The 19,420-nt window shown below is 38.8% G+C and overlaps 1 protein-coding gene across 11 annotated transcripts in view; it reads right to left on the bottom strand.

Annotated features, from left to right (window-relative positions):
- The window catches only part of CDKAL1 (CDKAL1 threonylcarbamoyladenosine tRNA methylthiotransferase), an 819,912-nt gene that overhangs the window by 639,814 nt on the left and 160,678 nt on the right, over nt 1–19,420 (bottom strand). For all 11 annotated transcript variants that reach the window (XR_013830328.1, XR_013830329.1, XR_013830330.1 and 8 more), the window contains one exon: nt 14,050–14,146. Coding sequence is in view for 8 of the 11 variants with exons in the window: in XM_079935371.1 (XP_079791497.1) it covers nt 14,050–14,146 (97 nt within the window). In the remaining 3 variants the exon portion in view is untranslated. The remainder of the gene's footprint in view (nt 1–14,049; nt 14,147–19,420) is intronic.

The following is a 19,420-nucleotide window of genomic DNA, read 5'->3' as shown; positions in this document are numbered from 1 at the left end:
GAAGATTTTCTTTTACCCTAATGGTCACACAGAATTGACGTGAATGCATCAATTCTGAAATGCATCAAGCTGAAAATATATCCTCTGACTTTGAAAAAGTACTTGATTATCACATTCACTTTTAAGGCAGAAAAATAGATATTGCCTACTCCTGATCAGTAATCGCTGGGTGGTATGGGGGGAATCCAGGACTTCAAAAGGAAGGCTCTACCAAACTTTAAGAAAAAGAGAAAAAAGCATTTGATTACAAAAAGCAGGGGGGAAGTTCATTAAATGCTTTAAAGAAAATGTTGTGTCACTTCCATTTCTAGTAAGGAGGATGCTGGAGGAAGCAGTGGGAGAAAAAAAAGAAAGAAGAGGAGACTGAAGAAAGAGAGAGAAGAGTCAGGGGAGGGGGAATTAAGTGGAAGAGGGAGAGGCTGGGAGGCAAAAAGAACAGGGTGGAAGGCAGGGAGAGAAGAAAAAGCAGTCCGGAGTGAGAACAAACTCAAGATTCACATACAGTAATGAGGAATATATTGAATTCATTCTGGGAAGAAAAGGAAAGCTGTTCTTAATTAACACTATAAATTGTAGCCCTGAATACACAAGAGCTTAGTCTCTGGCATATAATTCAAATAAAATAAATAGAACAGTATCTTATGTCCTTCAGGCACTTAGTTATAACCATACAGGAAAAAAAAAGACATGCGGTATGTTCTATTACTGACTCCATATGATCTTGACAATGAAGAAAGGAGTTGGTGAATAAACAATTCATAAATAACATTAATGAGTCATTCTGCGGCAGAACTTTTAAAAGAAACCCATAAAAATATTTTATTCAGCTATTATGAACTACTCCAAATTTATAACTCAACATATATTGAAGAAACAAACCTATACAAAGCCACCTAAAGCAAATAAAAGAGCTATTCTGAAGTTTCCTAATTGTTTCGAGCAGTGCTCTCCAACAGAACTTTCTACAAGGATGGAAATGTTTACACACTGGGCTGTCCAACATGGTAGTCACTAGCCACATGTAGTTACTGCGTACTGGAAACACAGCTAACTGTGACTGAGGAACTGAATTTTGATTTTAATTCACTTAAATATTCACCTGTGGCTTTTGGCAACCACACTGGAAAGTGCAGGTTTAGAGTATGGCTAAGACAGCTACCCAGTTTGTGGTGACGTGTTAAGGAAGCCCTAGGAAACTAACACACACCTCAAACACAATTTTGCCAACTAGGCTAAAATAAAAGAGTCGTCAGAGAACAGGCTAATACTGTCCTGCAGTCAGAAGTTCAGCTTTCATATGCACTTGAAGTATCTTTTTTTCTGAACAACCAGTAGCTAGATAAGTTGCAACCAGACTACTAATGACACCGTTGATAGTTAACATTTCTTGAGCAATTACCACGTCCCAGGCTCCGTGCTAACACACCACATGCACCATCACTTTTAATCCTCAGAACGTCCCTCAGCAGTAGACACTTACTGTTATTTCCTAGGCTGAGGGAACTAAGGCACGAAGGTATCCTGCTAAATTCTAGCCAAGTGGTCTTAGTATATCTTATCTAGGAATGGCACATAAGGGGCACGTTTTGTGAATTTCCCTTTTCCTTTACACACCGAGGTCATTACTAACTGATCACAAAACGATATCCAACTGAACTTGGACTTTCAAGTTAACCAGGCAACAACTATTCCCCCAAACGCTCACCCACCAATCACCTCTGCCGTGCATGCATTCACTTGACAAATATCTATTAAGCACCAACCAAGCACTATGACTGTTCTAGGAACGGGGGACCTAATGGTGAAAATACCAAGTCCCTGCTTCATGGGCCTTACATTCTATTTGGAGGAGACAAACAGGTAAACAACGGAAAATGTTCATTTCCTATCATGATAGATGCTATGAAGAAAATAAAATCTGGGAGTGGCTGGAGGAGGAGCGGGCAATTTTACTACAGTGGTCCAGGTCAACCTCTGGACAGGCAGCATTGATACTGGGACGTGAACCAACATCAGAAGCACCAACGTGAACGTCCAGGGGGAAGAGCACATACAGGGGTTGAGAGACAGAAGTGATGGCGAATGAGGGCCATCGTGGTAGGAGATGAGGTCAGATAATCAGGGAAGGAAGGCTATGTGAGACCTTGTAGCTCATGTTGTGCTGGCTACACTTTATATTCTACCTGCGAAAGGAAGTGTGATTGGAGGGTTAACTGAACAATCTCAGTAGCATCGCTCAGGCTAACTCTATCAAGAATGTGCAAAGAGCACTCTCTATCCACGTTTCGCTGTTACTCGGTGTGAGGCTTTTTATACTTGCATGAATCTGGCTGGGGTTTTACTACCTCTTGATTTTATCCCAAGACATTTCAAATCCTTTCAAGAGTAACAAAGGTTAATAAATTATAGATACACATCAACATAGATACAGAGGAACTCTCTCATTAGCTCTCTTAATTTTGATTGTACATAAATAAAGTAGGACAACCTGTCATTTCATTCTAATTAAGAAATATCAGACCAACACTTTAAAACCACCTAAAAACTCTATCAACCTTTAAAAGAAAAAAATGCCTTTCTTTCTATCTCTGTGAAGAACTATACTATAAAAAGCCTTTTCCATTAAATGCATGTTCAGATTTTTCACTTTTACCATAATGGGAGCTTGATCCAATAATCAGCATTTGACAGGTTAAAAGTTCAATACTGACTTCATGGTAAAGAAATATTTTTCTCTCTAAAAAATTTTCCTTCAAGCTGTTAAGGGAAGTCCCTACCTCTATAAATGGTATTGGAAGAGCTCAATTTCCAAATCTCTTAAATTTGGAGAAGTCCAGAGCAGGCACTAGCTAACTCTGCTGGAAGACAGATTTCTTGAATTCACAAGCCCATGAACAAGTTTACTAATGTTACACAAAAGAGCATTTGATGCTACATGTGGTTTAACTTTTTCAAAAAAACTTTCTCATCTGCCAGTACAGTTTCATCTTCTTTCACCTCTTCATTGAGAAAAATTCTTCCCCAGCAGTACAAATAGCCCTTTCATCAAAAGTTATATGACAGCACATTCCACACACCACTAAAAGCATATTTTCTACCTGAATGGTACCAGTGAGTGACGAACACTGAGTAAGAGATAAAAATTACTAAGTGAAAGATGAGGCCAGGCTAGATGGATGCCAGCAAAATGGGGATCAGTGCCAGGAACTTTTCCCCCTTAAAATCCAATTAAAATACCTATAAAACTTTCTCACAGGGGTTGGGGGGGGATCTTTAAGAAACTAAAATCAACATGCTAAATTCAATTACAGAGAGAAACATTCTTTGGGACATTAGAATATTATAGCCATATTAAATAATAGGACATGTTATAAAGTAAAAAATTATACATAAAGTAACACTAAAGTTGAAAACAGTAGTACTAGAATAAAACAGAAATACACATTAGGGATGTAAAACATCAACTAATAAACAATGTTGCATGTAGTAGGCAGAATAATGGTCTCTCAAAGATGTTCAAGTCATGATCCCAGAACCAGAGAGTAAATTACCTTCCATGGCAAATGGACTTTGCAGGTGTGATTAAGATTAAACACCTTGAGATGATGAGATTAACCTGGATTATCCTTAAAAGCTGAGGATCTTTCCCATCGCTGGATAGAGAGAGAGATCAAGATAGAAGAAGGGTCAGAGAGAGATGGCATTGCATTGCTGGCCTTAAAGATGGAAGAAGGGGGCCACAAGTCAAGGAATGTGGTGGCCTCTAAAAGCTGGAAAGGGCAAGGAAGAAGACTCCCCTAGAGCCTCCAGAAAAGGATGCAGCCCTGTCAACACCTTGATTTTAGCCCAGTAAAACCCATGCCCAACTTATCTCCAGAATCGTAAGATGATAAATGCGTGTTGTTTTAACCAACCACGTTTCTGGTAATTTGTTATGGGACATGTGAAACTCATAATTAATTAAGAAACAAACATGATAAGAGCACCATCAAAGAGGGAAGGGAAATTTTAAAAATAAATGCTGCTGGAACTGAGAACAATATGGAAAAAAATAAATGCATACTTCATATTTAACAAATACACTCAGTAAGTATTTACTGAGTCAGACAATGTAGTAAGTACAGAAACTAATGTAAAATATGTAAAGCTGGGCTTCCCTGGTGGCACAGTGGTTGAGAGTCCGCCTGCCGATGCAGGGGACACGGGTTCGTGCCCCGGTCCGGGAGGATCCCACATGCCGCAGAGCGGCTGGGCCCGTGAGCCCTGGCCGCTGAGCCTGCGCGTCCGGAGCCTGTGTTCCACAGCGGGAGAGGCCACAGCAGTGAGAGGCCCGCGCACCGCAAAAACAACAAAAAGTAAAGCTGTAAAATAATAGCAAACAGAATCCCTGGCTTTGTGGAGCTTGTAAGTGTCCACCACAGTAAACTGCAGACAGAGCGAAGAGCTGAACAAATCCTTTCCAGAATTTAAAAAAAAAAAAAAAGGTCTAAAAGAAAAAGAAAAAATATATACTTTATCAGACCTGTTCCTCAATCCTGGAAACGTAAATTTTAAGTTTTGAAACCACAGGAGAAATTACCCACTCATTCCCCTCTCCCCCAAATTCCAAGTTTCTAATATATCAAAATTTTAAAAGGCAATGAAAAATAATGATAAAGAGACACACAAATTTTCCCAAGTTAAAATAGATTCCCTGCTGTTGAGTTGTAGGAGTCCTTTAGATATTCTGGTATAAACCCTTTAGGAGATATGTGTTTTGGAAATGTTTTCTCCCAATCCCTGGCTTATCTTTTCATCTTAACAGTATCTTTGGGGGAGCCAAAGGAATTAATTTTGATGAAGTCCAATTTATCAATTTCTTTTCTTCTGTGTCCTAAGAAATAGCTGTATGTGGCTACCTAAGAAACAGTTTCCTAACTTAAGGTCACCAAAAAGAGGGGAAGGTGATAAAACTTTATCAAAGATACATGGATATTAAACAATCACAGAAAATATGCTCAACATCATTAGCCAACAGAGAAAACAAATTAAAACCACAATGAGATACTACTCATTCCTAGCACAACAGCTAAAATTAAACTGGGAGTACCAAGCTTTGGTCAAGATGTGAAGCAAATGAACTGCTGGTGGAAATGCAAAATAGTATAGCTGTTTTGGAAAACACTTTGGCAATTTTTAAAAGGCTGAGCAGATGCTGACCATATGACCAAGCAATACCATTCCTAGGTATTCACCCAAGAGAATGCAAACATAATTCACACAAAGACCTGTGCACGAATGTTTACAGCAGCTTTATTCTTCATAGCCCCAAACTGGAAACAACACAACTTTCCATCAACTTGCTAAATGTATAGACAAACTGTGATCCATCCATACAGTGAAATAATTCCATACAATAAAAAGTAACAAACTATTAATAATCACAACAAAGTGTAAAATAGATAGCTAGTGGGAAGCAGTCACATAGCACAGGGAAATCAGCTCGGTGCTTTGTGACCAGCTAGAAGGGTGGGATAGAGAGGGTGGGAGGGAGGGAGATGTAAGAGGGAAGAGATATGGGGATATATGTATATGTATAACTGATTCACTTTGTTGTAAAGCAGAAACTAACATACCATTGTAAAGCAATTATACCCCAATAAAGATGTTAAAAAAATAATAATCACAACATGTATGAATACTGAATGAATCATGCTAAGTGAAAAAAGAAACAAAGTAACATATACAGGCATACCTCATTCTATTGCACTTCACTTTACGGCACTTTCCAAATACTGAGTTTTTTATAAATTGAAGGTTTGTGGCAACCCTGCATGGAGCAAGTCTATTGGCAGCATTTTTCCTGCAGCATTTGCTCACTTCCTGTCTCTGTGTCACATTTTGGTGATCCTCACAATACTTCAAACATTTTCATTATTATATTTGTTGTGGTGATGTGTGATAAGTGGTCTTTAATGTCACTACTGTAATTAATTAGGGCAGCATGAACAGCGCCCACATAAGACTGCAAACTTAATTGATTACTGAAATGACAAAAAAGGATTTAGACTATTACATAAACTTAGTTGACAAAGAAGCAGGATTTGACAGAACTGACTCCAATTTTGAAAGTTCTACTGTGGGTAAAATGCTATCAAATAGTACTGCAGGCTGCAGAGAAACTGTTCATGAAAGGAAGAGTCAGTCGATGCAGCAAACTTCAGTGTTCTCTTATTTTAAGAAACGGCCACAGCCACCCCTCTTCAGTAACCACCACCCTCATCGGTCAGCAGCCCTCAACACTAAGGTAAGAGCCTCCACCCCCCAAAAGACTGTGACTCACTGAAGGCTCAGATGATGCTTAGCATTTTTTAATAATAAAGCATTATTTAAAATGAAGGTATGGGGACTTCCCTGGTGGTCCAGTGGTTAAGACTCCATGCTCCCAATGCAGGGGGACCGGGTTCGATCCCTGGTCAGGGAACTAGATCCCGCACACCCCCATCTAAAGATCCCACGTGCCGCAACTAAAGATCCCGCATGCCCCAGTGAAGATCCCACCTGCTGCAACTAAGACCCAGCACAGCCAAGTAAATATTTTTTTAAATAAAATAAAATTAAGGTATGAATATATTTTTTAGACATAATGCTATTGCACATTTAAGAGACTACAGTATGGTGTAAACACAACTTTTATATACGTTTGAAAAGCAAAAAGATCATGTGACTTGCTTTACTGTGATGTTTGCTTTATTGCAGTGGTCTGGAACCAAACCCAAAATATTTCTGAGGTATGCCTATAATTCCATTTATTTGACATTCTGAAAAAGGCAAAACTATAGGGACAGAAATCGGAACAGTGGTTTCCGAGGACTGTGTTTACTGTTTGCTGGGGGTGGGAGTTGGGGGAGCTGACCACAGAAGGAGACAAGGGAAATTTCAGGTGCAATGGAAATGTTCTGTACGAAATTCATCAGAGGTGATTTCATTACATGTTAATTATATTTCAATAAATTGTACTTAAAATAACAAAAAAATTAGTATCAATAACATACAAGAAAATAATTAACATATAATGAATAAAGGGCATATAGAAATAACCACTAGATTATACTGCTTCTGACACTTACCTTTTCACACTATCTTACCCCTACCCTCCCTCAGTCTTTCACCCTGTCATGTTGATTCTGACTTAAGCATTTCACTGAATGCAAACTCTTTCTTTCCACCCTATTTATTACTCATCTGCACTACTCCAAGCTACACCTCTTAAAATTAGCGCCTCCAAATTACACTCAAGTCAGGGTGCACTTCTTGCTATTCCTTCTCCCTTCCAGGCACCCTTAAGCACACATGCTTTTCCTTAGATATGTTACTGCTTCTGCTCAAAAGCCCTCTCTCCTTTCTCCATTCATCAAACCACTACTCATCCTTTGAAACCCTGGTCAAGAATGGTTTCAACCTCTGTGTGCCCACCAGACTTTATCCCTATGCATATTTATCATGATTATTTGCAGCTCTCCTCAGATTTTACTGTCTTTAAGGACAGACAAGTTTTATTCAGCTCTGTATCTCTAGCAAATAGTTTCATTCCAGGCACATAGCTGTGCTCAGTGTTAACTCTACTAGTAAGATAATTAAATTTTTTTAAAAATGCTAATACAGAGCACTAACTATGTGCCAGGGACCATGCTAAGCACATCATGTGTATTAAATACTTTAACCCTTACAAAACTCGGAGTTAGGTTCTATTATTATCTCCATTCTATGATGAAGAAACTGAGGCACAGAGAGGTTAAGTAACTTGTACAAGGTCACACAGCTAATAAGTGGTGGAGCAGGGATATGAACCTGTGTAACCTAGCTCCTAAATCCATGCTCTTCCTAGTATGCTAGACTACCTTTTTATAATTCAGTAGGTGAAAGATGTATACACATATAGATAAAATTAGAGGAAGCCATGAAAAAGTAAAAACAACAGATCTAGGAAGGTAAAAAAATGAATGGGCTTTTAAATCTACATGTCATTCTGTTACAATACTGCCATTTTGATAATTAAAGGTAAAAAAAATGGAATATGACAAGAAGAAATATCAGAAGACATGAAGTAGAGACAAATAGGAGAAGGACAGTTTCTAAAATTTTGCCCTCAATATCGATGCCACCATTACCGTGACATTATTCCATTTCATGAATTTATTTACCTTCTGGAATACAGTAATATGATAGAAATGTTCTAAAACGTATCCTCTTTCAAATGCTGCTTTATTTATACACATAATTTTCAAAATTAACATTCACGTATGAAAGAGCCATCATGCTGTCTGACTTTTCAGGATTAGAGCAGCCTGCCTGAAAAGATGTTTAAACCACTGCAAATCAACCTGGTAAGAGTCTCTGAGATAAGTGGACACCTGCGTTAAACCACACTTTTGTTCAGCTGTCCAAAGGAAATATGCATCTGCCTGCAGGGCTCACAGCTGGCACATCAGGATGTGCTGTCATATACAAATTTTCAGCATCTAACTGTATTCTGCTTTGAATTGCATGTTTTAAAAATGTTTTTAAATGTTACAACCTGTTTATTAATTCACAGTTTATTTAGGATTTCTAGAGATATTATACAAAGATAAGCCTAATGAATCAATGCCAAGACCAATTTCAGATACAGTCTTTATTAGCTCAGAAAACCTACACAAAATGTACAATTCTGTAAACATGCTTTCCTGTAACAGAATAAAAACCAACCTTCCTAATAAATGTCATGCCTATCAATAATGACTACTATAAGAACTGAGAAATAACACTACCTTAAGCAGAGCTCAAGCAAATAAATACTATTTCAGCCATCTATTCCTAACACAACTCCCAGCTGATGGACACAAAGTGTATTTCCATCTGAACCTTACAGAGAAATTCCCAACTAATCAATCTCCCCATCATCTAGGGCCCCATCCCACCACACTCTCCAGAAGGCTGAAGATGTTCTAGGCTCAAATCAGATTTCTCTCCCCAAGAACTAGAATGCAAGCTCTATGGGGACAGGGATCTTTGGTGATTTTATATACCGCTGCATTCCTAGCACCTAGAACAGTAGCTAGCACTTAGTAGGCACTCAGTAAGTACTAGCTGAATAGAAAAAAACAATAATGTGGCAGCCCTGGGATTTAAAGCCTGGCTTTCTGAGCTCTGAAGTCTACTGTTCTTTTTTGCTACCAGACTTTAAAACAGAACATCCTTCCTGGTTGACTATGCTAAAAGAAACTTTCCTGCCAAAAAACAAACTGAAGAGAAGAAAAGTAGCATTCAATAGGTACAGTCACAACATCTTGGAACTACCTACAGCTAGACACAGAGTAACCAATGTAAACAAATAAGAGCAGTGATTTAAAAAAACAAAAGTGACATTGCATGAAAACTGCTTCCAAGGTGAACAGTTAACCATTGTATTTGTCAAAAGAGAAATGAAGGGACTTCCCTGGTGGTGCAGTGGTTAAGAATCCACCTGCCAATATAGGGGACACGGATTTGAGCCCTGGTCCGGGAAGATCCCACATGCCGTGGAGCACCTAAGCCCGTGCACCACAACTACTGACCCTGTGCTCTAGAGCCCGCAAGCCGCAACTAGAGAAAGCCTGCACACGGTAATGAATACCCAACGCAGCCAAAAATGAATGAATGAATGAATGAATGAATGAATGAATGAATTTTATTTGAAAAAAAGAGAGAAATGAAAATTTTCACTGTAAGGTAAAATGTTTCAAGATCCCATAAAAATGAAAAAGATCTTGATTCTGCACTGATTACCTATAAATTCATGTTTTTATAAATTTATATTCTAGATATAAACTTCATTTAATCATGCTAGGGAAAAAGTTTTGGTTAAAAAAAGGTCTTTCTATCCAACACATATACGTTTTCAAATCTGTTCTTTCTCCTCTCCTGCTATAAAAAAAAACCCGGATGGGAGAAGCCTACAGATTACTGCCACCAAAGCCAGTTCTTCTGGACCCAGAGGTTGATAGGTATTACTTCTGGTTGATATTCTGTTATTTTCTTTCTCCGTTCCACCACACAGATAATATTAATCACAACTAGATTTAGGAGACATTACGACAGATGATAATATAAAGCCCAGGAGTCAAATCACCAATTACTAAGTGCCCTCACCACACTGCTCTCTCTGATTATGGAAACAAATTAACTGTCCCATTTCTAAAGGTTGATATGGGTGGAAATTAACGTTATGATGGTAACAAATATCATTCTTCCTTATTAAACATCTTCTTAAATGCTTACTCCAGGAGCACCTGCAAACATGGGACAGACTTGTCTTTTTTTTTTTGCGGTACGAGGGCCTCTCACTGCCGCAGCCTCTCCCGTTGTGGAGCGCAGGCTCCGGACGCGCAGGCTCAGCGGCCATGGCCCACGGGCCCAGCTGCCCCGCGACACGTGGGATCCTCCCAGACCGGGGCACGAACCCGCGCCCCCTGCATCGGCAGGCGGACTCCCAACCACTGCGCCACCAGGGAAGCCCCAGACTTGTCTTTTTAACTCAAGTGTGCAATAAGTACCTTGCCCACCATCTAAAGGCAGCCTTTTATTTCGATCACTTGGTCAACAGAGCAGACCATCCTCCCTGTATGTGGCACAACACAGACAAATCCTAGCAGGAGGTGAAAGCGCATAATACAGTTACAGCTGGTCTTCCTTCGACTTCTATTAACGCTCTCCCATCACAGAGACTCTGTGAGGAAAATTCTGTGAAGGAATAACAGTTTTCACACAGCCTGTAAATCAACTGTGCAATACAATTCTAAACATCCTCCTAAAAACAGGTTCCCAAGTCAATGAATTTAAACACCTTCATATTTTTTTTTACACTTCAGAATTGTTTTTCCTTTGTGTAAACCAATATATTTCTTTTTTTAAAAATAAATTTATTTATTTTTGGCTGTGTTGGATGTTCGTTGCTGCGCAAGGGTTTTCTCTAGTTGCAGCAGGGGCTACTCTTCATTGCGGTGCGTGGGTTTCTCATTGTGGTGGCTTCTCTTGTTGCAGAGCACAGGCTCTAGGCACACGGGCTTCAGTAGTTGTAGCACACGGGTTCAGTAGTTGTCGCTCGCAGGCTCTAGAGTGCAGGCTCAGTAGTTGTGGCTCACAGGCTTAGTTGCTCTGTGGCATGTGGGATCTTCCCAGACCAGGGCTCGAACCCATGTCCCCTGCATTAGCAGGTAGATTCTTAATCACTGTGCCACCAGGGAAGCCTCTAATTCATTTCTTTACTTGACTGTAACTCACTATGTTTCAGAAGGTTTCTGATTTTGTAGCAGTTCAACAATTATATTCAGAAATAGATCTCTCGAAATGCCAATTATAAATAATATTGGTTTCCTTCTCCAAATTTTCTTCAAAATTTTCAGTTCTCCTGTACATAATTTTTATATATAAAGTGTCAGTTATGATAGATGTCATATAGCTGCCACAGATCAAAATGCTCTATAAAATGATGTTGACAAAGAACAATCTTATACTTTAGTAATAATACCAAATGCTGAAGATATAATTAAACTACAACCCCAAAATGTTGTTATTGTTAGTGCAATTCTACTTTTGGAAACTTTTCACAATATACTGATCTTAAATTTAAAAAGCCCTTTATGAGCATTACTGTATGATGTACATTTCCTAAAAATTAGAAAACTACTTATATCCAACAATTAAGAACAGTTAAGTAACTTATGGTATACCCTTCAGCAGAAAATTAACACAGGACTTAAAATGGTTAAAGAGCTCATGGAATAAAATCTCATGGAAAAATAAGGACACAAAATAGTTTTGAGATTACAATTAAGTAAAATAGGCAGAGGTTAAAAGTCTGAAGGGGAGAATTATTGTGTTTGGGTGAGAGGATTATGAATTTTCTTTCTATTCACTTTTTCAAACATGTATTGTTTCTCCAATGATAAAGAAGCTAAATAAATATAAAGAATTTTAAGGGTAATAAAATGAGACAAAACAGAAAGCATGCTAGATTAAATGGGGAAAAAAATGTTTATTTGCCATACGCACGAGTTTACATCATCCCTGAAAATAGTGTTCCGTATCACCAGCGCTGGGCATCCTCTCTCCCACCATCTTGAGAATCTCCCCAATATACTCACATACACTAAGCTCTTCACAATACACAGTGGAGTTCAGGGAAATGGTACCATAATGTACACAGAGAAGAGACTTCTGCCATACTACAGAAATTCTACTATTCTGGGAACTTAATTCCTTGAGATGAATTCAAAGATGAATTCTAAGCTTTTACCATGCTTTATCTCTAAAACAGAATCCTAACTAGTTTTCTATTTCCCTAACACAGCAGGATTATGTTTATGGAGAAAGTTAGTCTGACATGAAAAGATAACTCAGGAGTCCATATTCAGTTCATTCCTTAAACCAAGAGAAATCAAAATGTAAACAGACAAGTGGTGAAAACAAACTAAAGTTCCCAAACATTCAGGTTCTGTTTGTTTAACATGAGAATGTTTGTTCAAAGATTATTAAATTTGCCAATGGGGCAAGGACTTCACAGCAGAAAACAAGTTCACTACACTGAGAATACAGTATAAGAACCTATCAATTGGGCTTCCCTGGTGGTGCAGTGGTTGAAAGTCTGCCTGCTAATGCAGGGGACACGGGTTCCAGCCCTGGTCTGGGAGGATCCCACATGCCGTGGAGCAACTAGGCCCGTGAGCCACAACTACTGAGCCTGCGCGGCTGGAGCCTGTGCTCCGCAACAAGAGAGGCCGCCACAGCGAGAGGCCTGCGCACCGCGATGAAGACTGGCCCCCGCTTGCCACAACTAGAGAAAGCCCTCACACAGAAACGAAGACCTAACACAGCAAAAATTAATTAATGAATGAATTAATTAATAAACTCCTACCCCCAACATCTTCTAAAACAAAAAAACAATACAGCAAACCTTCCAGAGGTAATTATAATTATATTAAAAAAAGAACCTATCAATAGTACATCAAATAAGGAAAAAACTCCAATAAGTCTCAATCCAGATGCCAATTTTTCATACAATTTTTTCTATGAGCATACAATATTTTTATATATATTTTTAAATTAATAGAGCCTCTTTAAAAGAAGATCATTACTAAGCACAGTGAGTACAGCTATAACAGAATGGTGGGAAGGATGAAACACCACCATTTGGTCAACAAGTACTGTCTGAATGCTAACTCCCTCTGGGCATTTGTGAACAGTGATGTCCACAAAGAATAAGAAAGATATTATAGGAAGTAGTCATCCCCTGACTTCACAGAACTTACTGCCCAACAGGGAAAGAAGCACACCAACAACAGAAGTACAAAAGGAAGCTTCTTTCATTCAGTCGGTCACCAAACACTGATTGAAAGGATGCCTACTGTATTTCAGGCACCTTGGCAAAGGCTGGAGAAACGTGGTGGGCGTTTAAAAAAAGACTGAAAAGCTGTCAGCGTGGAGCTAATAATTCAAAAAGAGAGGTGGGCTGTATTCAAAAAACCACATAAGTTAACCCCAAAAATACAACTCTGTGAAATGCTGAGAGATCAAATGAAAGGTAACTGCATAGTAAGTGAAAGGAACCCAGAGACAGGATTATCGAGGCCTGCGCAGAGCAGTCAGGTCAGGCTGAGAGAAGGGGTAATGGTGAAGCCACATCTTGGGAGATGAGTAAGATGGAAGTGGGACATTCCAAAAAAGACACCTATATAGTATGATATGGCAAGAGATAGTGCTGGACACACAGATAAAGACCAGGTTATAATTAACGACCTTAAATTCCATACTATGGCTTTTTATTGTGTAATTTTTTCTTTTTAAATGAGAGAAACTAGAACATGTTTTCGCAGTAGGTTCAGATGTTACACAGACGTGACAAAGTTTCCGTGGCAATAGGGAAAGTATGTTAAGGACAGCCAGAAGTGTAACCTAGCTTGTAAATAACCTAGACATAGAAAATAAAATGTGGAGCCATGGCAAGTTTTAACAATGTAGGACTGTCTTTTTTCCTATCAGGTGCAAGCTTACCCCTATGATGCTCAGCCCTTTAAGGTAGTCCTGGCGAGGCTGCGCTTGAGGAACACATCCAGCAAGCACTACTTTCTTGTTCTCCTCTTGAGCTTTTCTAAAAGATTGAAGAGAAAACAGTGTTAACTCTTTTCCTCACAGGCGTACCCTTGGAAACTGATGTTAGTGCACGTAAGTTCCCTAAAACATAACATGACCATCTAGCATCAAACAGGATTTTCTTACAACTGCTTCAAAAAAATGCATTATAATAAGACTTCTGAACTATGTGTCTATTTAACACACCATAAACAACACAATGGCAGTCCAATCTGATAATGTCTTTCATTACAGCCTCATTATAAAACAAAAAATTTTACTTATATAGAATATTCAAGGATATAAATCGTTCTTCAAAACCACATTTTCCAGATAGACATTAGCCATTCAATTATTTTAAATCATTCATTATTTTAAATATTAATATTAAAACATAATACATGATTTCCCAGTCTTTTGTCTAGTATAAAAGTAAAATATACATTGAAAAAATTGAACAGAAGAGTAAGAAATAGAAGGTATAATACTCCCTCTATCCTGAGAATTCACACATCTCCTCACTTCTGTTCCTCAGAGACTGTCTACAACTTATAGATTATTTATGCTTATGTCCAGACAATCCCTCTCATATGCAGGTATGATGTATAACTAGACCTCTGTTCACTATAAATACACAAAGATGAAACAATATTTTGTTTTACAACTTCCATCCAATACACCTTGTGTATCTTTCCTTTTGTTTCTTTAGTTAAAGATCAGCCTCACCCCTTTTTTTTTTGTATTTTACTTTTTCAATTGAAGTTTAGTTGAAGTATTATTGAAGTTACAGGTGTACAGCATAGTGATTCACAATTTTTAAAGGTTATACACCATTTATAGTTATTATAAAATACTGGCTATATTCCCCATGTTATACAATATATCCCCAACAGCTTATAGCTTATTTACTTTATACATAGTAGTTTGTACCTCTTAATCCCTTACCCCTATCTTGCCCGAACCCCTTCCTTCTCCCCACTGGTAACCACTTGTTTTATGTATCTGTTATTTTTTGTTAAATTCACTAGTTTGTTTTATTTTTTAGATTCCACATATAAGTGATATCATACAGTATTTGTCTTTCTCTGACTTATTTCACTTAGCATAATACCTTCCATGTCCATCCCTATTGTTACAAATGGCACAAATTTGTTCTTTTTTATGGCTGAGTAGTATTCCACTGTGTGTGTGTGTGTGTGTGTGTGTGTGTGTGTGTGTGTGTGTGTGTGTGTGTGTCTATACACCACATCTTCTTTATCCATTCAGTTGCTGAGGGACACTCAGGCTGCTTCCTTATATTGGCAATTGCAAACAATGCTGCTAAGAACATTGGGGATGCACATATCTCTTTGAATTAGTATTTATATATCCTAGATATACACCCAGCAGTGGAACCTCATCCTTTATAAAGGTTACAATGTGGGTATACTATAGCTTAACTATTTGTGTTCTGATAGGCATTTAGGTTATTTCCAAGTTTTCACTATTACAAATTTTTTCACAATACACATGCATATAGACATATGCACACACATACACGTACAAACACATGTGGATGGATAGATAATCTTTGAATATTTGAGACAGTATTTCTGGATTATAAAAACCTAGATGCGAAATTTATGCTAAATTTCCCTAACAAATTCTAAGAAGTAGACACGTTGGTTCAAAGGTATACATGTCTGGTTATTTTATATTAGGCATTTCTTTACTTAGGAGGAAGTTGGGATACATTTTATGTGGGTGGTAATCATTTGTCTGGGCACACAGGCATACAGCAAACATTGATTCTGTGCTAGAAGACAGTGGTAGACCAAGCAGAGCTAACAACTTTTCCTAGAAACTATTCATATTCTTTACCCATTTATATTAAAATTTTAAGTCTTCAATTCTTCTTCAAGTATGTGGGTTTGGGACGTGTGATGCTCTGTTTACTTTTTCCCCTGGTTGCTCGGGTATTGTGTTTTGTACACCAATTGTGTTTCTGAGCCCCCCACCCCGGGCAATGTCTAGGTTTCTGAAACCAACTGAGAAAGCTAAGGGAATCAGCAGTCCAGTTTCCAGACTTGTAACTTTTAGACTACACCACCATGAAGTGAAAAGTCTCTATATCTGACACCCTTTTTTGTTTCTGTCAACTTTTTCCAGGCTACAAATTCAGAACCGAAAGCCTAAAAAAGGTGGCAGGGGATGGTTAACAGAACTAGCTATGGGTGATCAACAGCCACATCAAAACCCCTGGGAAGTGTGCAGAGAATGATTAAATGAACGAACGGGCAGAGGACAAAATACTAGTTTAACAGCATCCATAAGCATTTCACTTCCGTAACTTCTTAAGGTACTCTGGTATAACTTTTCCATTTGGAATCCTGAAAAAGCTTGTTAATAGAATCAAGAAAATCTGACGTTGGTAGATTGCTTAACATATCCAAGAGAATTACTGTCTGGCTCTGCCACTTGGTTTTACTTTTTCTTTTTTTTTTTTTTATCAGTACCAAGCACACCATTGCACACAAATAGTTTTCTTGTAGTAAATGTGAAATACCTTATCAAACAAAAAAATCTTTCCATTTACATTAATAACATGTACAAGGAAATAACATCTGGTTTCTTCCCAAACTTTAGCTATGCACCTAGAATCACTGCCAAATGTTCAAGGGTCTGTGAGGTCACCAATTATTAAATCCAAATTAAAAAGCTGGCTTCCAGGGTTTCCCTGGTGGCGCAGTGGTTAAGAATCTCCCTGACAATGCAGGGGACACGGGTTCGAGCCCTGGTCCAGGAAGATCCCACATGCCGCGGAACAGCTAAGCCTGTGTACCACAACTACTGAGCATGCACTCTAGAGCCCGCAAGCCACAACTACTGAGCCCTCAAGTCACAACAACTGAAGGCTGCATGCCTAGAGCCCGTGCTCCTCAACAAGAGAAGCCACTGCAGTAAGAAGCCCGCGCACCGACCCGAAACGAAGAGTAGCCCCTGCTCGCCGCAACTAGAGAAAGCCCGCACGCAACAACAAAGACCCAACGCAGCAAAAAATAAATAAAAATAAAATAAATTTATTTTTTTAAAAAAAAGAAAGCTGGCTTCCAGTAATGTGATTCAATTACTTAATTATTAAGCACGTCTAAGACATGATAGTGAGTGTTTAAGGGACCACAGTAAGAGGAAGACAGGCACTTTACACTCAATGAGCTTCTGGTTTATAATGGATGAGATGAGATGTAAAAGAACATAAACAACACAGCATCAAGTAAAATGCCCTAACGTGACAGAAAGATGTACAGGCAACACATCATGGAGGGACAAAGAATATGCACACAGAAAAATACAGTAAAAAGCTTTATGAAAAAAGTTGAGAGGATTTTAAGGGGAGACAGGAGTTGGAGAGGGTGAAATGGAGGCAGGAAAAGCTCCAGGCAGTTGTTACACCACGGACAAAGGCAAGGAGGGAGGAAGTTAGGGGAAAGCATTTCATTATAGAAAGAATTTCTATGTAAGAGAGACACAGGGCTCATATTGTGGAAGGAGCCTTACACAAAAGGCTGGACAGGCTCCAATGTAGTGGGCAGTGGGGAAAATTTAAATTTTGGTGGCAGACTGGACACAGAGTAAAGCCAAACTTTGAGAACAGGCCCCTGGTGGCAAGGTGCAAAATGAAATACACGGGGAAAAGAAGCCAGTGGTTGGGGAAATTCATTTAATACCCTAGGCAAAAGGATGTGAGGACCTGAACACATGGGGAGGATTAAAAAAAAAAAAAAGTTAAAAGGAGATGAGTTCTCCTGCTAGAATATACTTGAGAAACCCCAAGGATGAATCAAAGGTGATGTCAAGGTTTTGAGTCTGAGGCAGGGATTAACAGACATTTTCTAAAAAAAGCCAGAGAGTAAATTACTTCAGGCTTTGGTGATCACAGGTCTCTGTTGTAACTGCTTAACTCTGCCACCTTAGAGCAAAAGCAGATCGACACAATACTTAAACAAATGGGTACATCTCTGTTCCAATAAAACTTTTTTAAAAACAAGCAGCAAGGGCTTCCCTGGTGGCGCAGTAGTTGAGAATCTGCCTGCTAATGCACGGGACACGGGTTCGAGCCCTGGTCTGGGAAGATCCCACATGCCGCGGAGCAAATAGGCCCGTGAGCCACAGCTACTGAGCCTGCGCGTCTGGAGCCTGTGCTCCGCAACAAGAGAGGCCGCGACAATGAGAGGCCCGCGCACGGTAATGAAGAGTGGCCCCCCGCTTGCCGCAGCTAGAGAAAGCCCTTGCACAGAAACGAAGACCCAACGCAGCCAAAAAATTAAATAAATAAATAAATAAAACAAGCAGCAGGTCAGACTTGGCCCAAAGGCCAGAGGCTGCCGATCCCTAGTCTAAGAAGATAAAAGAAAAGTGGTGCCACTAGCTGTCAGCAGAAGCTGAGTACTGGGATAGAAGGAGATTCCAATATGACACACCCAGTCTGAGGTTCTGCTAATGCCCATCAAGTCTCTGGATGCAATTCAGCTGGCTGGCAATAGAGCTGGGGGTAGATTTTTGAAATGTATTCCAAAGTGATGCTTGATGACAGTGGATGCAACAATCCCTAAAGGCGTGGAGAGAATCCTTATTGAGTACAAAACTGTAAGGTTCTTTAGCAATGTAGAAGCATTCCCATAGGCTAAAAAATATTAGCGTCAAAAACAAAAAGAGCTAATATCACCACCAACCATACTATAACAGCAATAATAATCATGATTAGCATTTATATGTACTTCATCAAGGTCACCATTATATAGTTAGTTGTATAACATATTTGAAAACAGTATAGCCAATATACAACAACCCAGGGAAAGCGTTCTGCTGACTTTATCAACACTAGACCAGGTCATGAAAGAACAGTCCAAGACTGATTTTAGGGAGTAAGCAGAACCCCAGAAAATTAAGAGGAAATTTCAAAATAGAGATGTTTAAATCATTTATTTAAAATATTATTTCACACTTTTATTGAATTTGGCTTTAAAATGCTAGAGTAGACCAGAACTATAAGCCAAAAATCATGCCCCAGCTATGGAATATTGATGCTACACTCTGTGACCAAATAAAGTATCAAAAGTTTTAATGCAATTTCTCAGAGTGTTCTTGTTCTAAACATTCCTTTCTTACATCCTGTTCTTCTTGTTTAGTGAACTTTGCTCAGGTTCATAAGCCTGAAATAAGGCCTGAATATTTTTTCTTTAGAAATGTACCCAGCACAGACATATTTTTTAAAGCCTTATCCTTCAACATATGAATGCTGATAAGAATAATA

The sequence above is a fragment of the Stenella coeruleoalba genome (genome assembly GCF_951394435.1).
Source record: "Stenella coeruleoalba genome assembly, chromosome: 10".
Classification (NCBI taxonomy): domain Eukaryota; kingdom Metazoa; phylum Chordata; class Mammalia; order Artiodactyla; family Delphinidae; genus Stenella; species Stenella coeruleoalba.
This window is presented reverse-complemented; position numbering and strand designations above follow the sequence as displayed.